At 30.4% G+C, this 5136-nt stretch overlaps 1 protein-coding gene across 1 annotated transcript in view; it reads left to right on the forward strand.

Annotated features, from left to right (window-relative positions):
- LOC106472078 (probable phosphorylase b kinase regulatory subunit alpha) overlaps positions 1-5136 on the forward strand; it is a gene marked incomplete at its 5' end in the record, with an annotated part of 42812 nt that overhangs the window by 15517 nt on the left and 22159 nt on the right. The window contains one exon of the mRNA XM_013932708.2: positions 1770-2076. Within this exon, the coding sequence (XP_013788162.2) occupies positions 1770-2076 (307 nt within the window). The remainder of the gene's footprint in view (positions 1-1769; positions 2077-5136) is intronic.

Raw genomic sequence — 5136 nt, forward strand, 5'->3', positions numbered from 1 at the left:
AACCAACCAACCATTTGAAAAGCTGAAAATGAAATGACAGGAGAACAGGCATGAATAATGTTGATGCCAAATTTTATTTTGCAAGTAGGATATTCTACACTAAGTTGTTATGAATTAATCACACTATCATTCACTTTTCAAAATGTGATTTAACTGAAAAAAATGAATATATAGCTTTACCATATTTTATTGCTGAGTGACTGTTAGCATGACTGAAATGCTCAACAATTACTTTTCACAGTAGGAAGTATAAATAGCTCAGAGCTTTGGTTCTGAGTGAAACCAAGAGTGCAACACAATTAACCTTCAAATTGATAGATTAACTTAAACTTTTCGCATCACTGTGGATGGGTACTTTTGCTTATACAATAATAATGTAAAATGTCCTTGTTACAATATTTTTTTCTGTAATGATAAACTTTTTCTTTACTTGTAAAAAAATAGTTGTGTGGGTAAATGCTCCTTCTAAACATTCTTGGTGACTTAAGCCTTTTAAGTAACATAGATGGATTGTGGGAAAGAAAAGCAAAACATAGGTGTTCTGACATTTGATTGTTTACAGCCACAGTCTATCTATGTATATATGCATGTGATGATCTCAAAGGCTCAAATATAGCAGTGGAACAAACATTTGAAAAAATATACGTAGTTGTGTATAATTCCTGTGTTCTAACTAATTACTTAATTGATTTAATTAATTTATATTGGATATTTAGTATTGTTATTAATTTTTTTGTAACTTATTTTTATTCATGGCTTAGCTGCTAATACACATATGTTGCCATTTGCAGGTGTGTAGACCATTGTTAAGAAATAAAACAGTTGTGAATAAACAGACAAAACCATGTTCTGTAAGTTAGCTGTGCAAAAATATGTTTAAATTTGTAAGGTTTTGGATAAGTATTGAAGTTGATCACAAGTCTGTTAAATATATGTTTAAAAATACATTATATGAAAATGAATGTTTATGCTATAAATAATTAAAGAAACTAACTTGACTGAAGTACGAGTATTGTAGATTAAGATGTTAAAATTAAAGTAAACCATGATAGCTTACCTTGCTTACTGAAATGACAGCATGCATAATGTAAATTAATGGATGTTTGCAGAGAAAGAAAGTTAGGTGATTTTGCCAGGCACACATAACTTAGGCAACCTAGCAAATTATCCTCGATAGAACCAGAGTTTGTTTTGTTTTGCCTGTGGAGGAAAAATGCATCCTCAATGAAACATTCTTTCAGACACAACTGTATGTATTCATTAAATTTATGATCCACTAGTGATCTTATTACTGTTATAGATGAAGAGGAACTAAATCAAATTAGTTAATGTATTATAATTAAAAGGTTAAATGCATGCATAGTTTTAAGAATTTTTGTTTTCAGCTTATAACAATGTCATATTTACTTAGTTTTATGAAGTATTTTGTTTTGTTTTTTTCATTGTGCTAATGCTAATGAAGCAAGTTTTTTCTGTTTGCAATACCAGTAGGCAACTTAGAACTCTGAAGAATGACCTCTATTTTAAACTATCTATGATGTATGCATTTTTAAAGATTTTTTGCATGTCATCACAAGAGGATATATATAAAAACATATCAATTGTCAAGATTAATTCACAGTTTAATATTTGTTTATCAACTATAGGTACTCTTCAAAGGGTTTTAAGGTTTTATTTTACTTTATTGTCCCAGAAGTTTAAATATATTTAAATACTGATTTTTTTGGTCAGTTTTTATCCATTAATTAATACTTGTTCATGAAATATAGATCTTGCTAGACTTCAGTCTTCCTATGACAAGCATACTAGGTCACCACCAGTTTCTCCTGGAGCTGAAGTAATCTCTGTACATTCGGAATCTTCATATTCATCACCTACAGAATCTGGAGAGCAAAGTCCCTCACCACTTCAAGGAGAGCAAGAGGAAGATGAACAATGGGAGTCAATGACTCGTGTCCGCACTACATCAGACCTTCAGTTTGAACATGTGACTGAGGATGAACTGCTGACTATGCTGAAAGAGACGGATAATCTTGAGGAATTAGGAGACCTTCTTCATTATCTCGTTGTTACAAAGTATGTGTCAGTTATTTTTTTTATAATAAAACTGTTGTAACAAATACATATTAGGAAAACAGATATTACTTCTTTTTTGTGATTACAAAGTATGCCTAACACACCCCTGACTTGACCTAAAAAGAAGGTGGGAAACTTTGGTTATGAATTGTAAGACTTTAGCTGTCTGATCATTGGTGAGAAGAGGCTTCAGTGCTCAAGGTCTTTAAAGTTAATTTTAAAAACATTCAAAATAATAACACAGACCTGCAAATTTAAACGTCATAAAAGTTGTTTTGGTTTTAATAACTGATTTTCCGTAATTCAGCTATGCAGATATTGAAAATAATATTATTATTTTTTCTATCACGTAAGGATTTTTTTGCAAATTGGGAAGAATAAAAACTTGTACTTAGATTGAATTATTATTTCATTTACCACAATGAACATTTTTTATTATTATGTTTGTGAACAAAAATACAAACAAACTGAAGAAAAGGAAAGAACATTGATATCAAACAAACATGCATCCTCATTCATCCTGATTTTTTTTGTGAAACCTACGTCTTTTAGTCTCGAAACTACACATTGTGGTCTTTCTTTTATGTATTGCTTTATGACGTTTTGTGAAAAATCTGTAAGTGTTGGAGAAAAATGGATATCATGTTTGGATGCACCATACAGGAATTACTGTAGAACATGTAAAATAAAACCATCACAGGCCTGTGTAATTAAATGCTCACTCATTTCATTTACAGTTGGTTATAGTATTCTGTTCACTTGTATTTCAAGCATTTTTGATTGCTGGTTACTGTACAGTACATGCAGCATCTGTTTCGTTAAACTTAAAGGCATATAATGTTCTTAAAATCATGTGGAACTTAATTTCCACAACTTCTGTTCCACTCCAGTTAATACTGTAGCATGTTTTCTAAGCAAGTCTCACAAATACTACAAGTTTTGAATCTTTAATGTATTCTATAAACTATTTGTTGTTTTTATCAATTTCCTTGTAAACATTAAGTGTTCTTAATACCTGTTTCATTAAACATTTTGAGATGCAGTTTTCGCTTTTCGTATATATTCCCAATTTCCCACAGCATTTGTACTCCTGCCATATCTTACTTTATTGAACGAAACATTGTACTTATCCATCTGTCTGGCTATTTATCTACATGTCTATTTGTTTATCTATTTATGTACTGTCACTGATATAATTATCATAACTATAGCGACAAAAGGTTCTGCAAAATGCTATTTATATATTTAGTATAATACTATAAAAGTTATGGTTTAAATGTCTTTCGTCGTCCTTTCCAACTGATGAGTTCTAATATTGAACAAAACGTTTACTGGGCAATCGGAAATGCTATGTATTATACACCTCTGATTTTGATCTGGAATGGCCAAATTAAGAGGAATGTGAAAAAAATCTGCAGTTAACTTGTTTTTATAATAATTTTAAATATATTTTGCCATTTTATTGTGTGTAAGCTGTAACTTTTATGGAAAATATTTCCTCAACATATCAGAAACAGGGGATTTCCTATGTATTCAGATGTTCTGCAGGAAGTAATTCACTAACAAAATACCCCATAAAGACATTACATAGAATTAAAAACAAAGGCTTGTCCTTTGCCATTACACATTGTTTGCAATATCATCCCATTGCATGTGATTACATTATCTTCAATATATACTTACACTAGGGAGGTAAAAGTATGGACAGGCATAGGATGCTTGAATGTAGTAATTTGCTTCCCCAAATAACTACTTTTTTGTGCAGTAGAAGTATGTGCTTTAAGTTTGCATGCAGCTTTTTGGCAATTATAAAAGGCTTCATTAGTTTCTGATTTTAGTTTTTCAATCCATTAGGCTAATATGTAGCTTTGCACGAAATTCAAAACAAACAAACAATCCACCAGATTAGAATGGTGCCCTCATCATTATATAGGTTAAAGTTTTTCATTCTATGCTTTCTAGTTAAGTCACTGTTGGAAAATCTCATCATTAACATACAGTTTTAACTTGTCAAGGTGTTTCTCATGTTTTTTTACACCACACAATTTTGTAGTTTGACAAATTGAATTGCTTTAACACCAAAATAAAAATAAAGTTTAGTCCAGCCAGGTCTGAGTGGTTTACTTGCTGCTGGAATATATAAGAACCACACCCATTTTCTTATTGATACTAATGCTCTTTCACTATCCTTTTATATGTTCTCATTTGTCTTTCACCTGCTTTTCTCATCTGTTAATTCTCTCACCCTGGGTATCCTTTATTGTGCATAATACAAGGTTTTAGTGTCTTACATTCAAAATTTTATTAAATTACTTTTTTTTTAATGTTATACTAATTAGTGTAGCATAAAATCTTAGCCAATAATCCATATTTTAATAGTATATAAGTTTTAAGTTCTTAATTTTATAAGGCAATATTTTAAAAAATCCTGAATTTCCCCTAGTGTGATACATTTTCTCTAGGTATCTTCTCATCTCAATTTTATCCACATCCCTTTCCCAGAAACTACGAAATTAAATGTAAATTACTCCCTATAAAATCATCATTGCTCAGAGAAACCATAATTTTTGTAGCCTTCAATTTTGTTTGGTTACAGAGCTATCAAATAGAAATTCAGACCTTTCCTGTCACATCCTCTCTTTCAGGATTTGTTAATAGTTTTCTCTTACATTAATTATATATTACCTCTGACCAATAGAAAGTCAATGTTTTTATCTATCAAATGACATATGTATAACATTGTGTTCTGAAAAGATAACCATCAATTTCACTCAGAGTGGGAAAACTAATGACCAGCTTGGATGAATTTGTAATGGCTCTTGTTGCATAGTTATAAAGCCAGAAACATTTTGAGAGTTAGGGGAAATTGTCTATATTTTGCATATTATTAACCTGTGGTCTTTGGTGCATTATTAATTACATAAAAATTATTTAGTGCATTACTACCATTAGTATAAAAAAGTAGGGTTAAGTGTCATCGACAATTGACAGCAAGAAAAAAGAAGATTAGGTAAGCACTTTATTTCTTGTTTTTATATTTATTCTTTATCTATTATTATA

The sequence above is a fragment of the Limulus polyphemus genome, unplaced genomic scaffold, assembly GCF_000517525.1.
Source record: "Limulus polyphemus unplaced genomic scaffold, Limulus_polyphemus-2.1.2 Scaffold5068, whole genome shotgun sequence".
In the NCBI taxonomy this organism is placed as follows: Eukaryota; Metazoa; Arthropoda; class Merostomata; order Xiphosura; family Limulidae; genus Limulus; species Limulus polyphemus.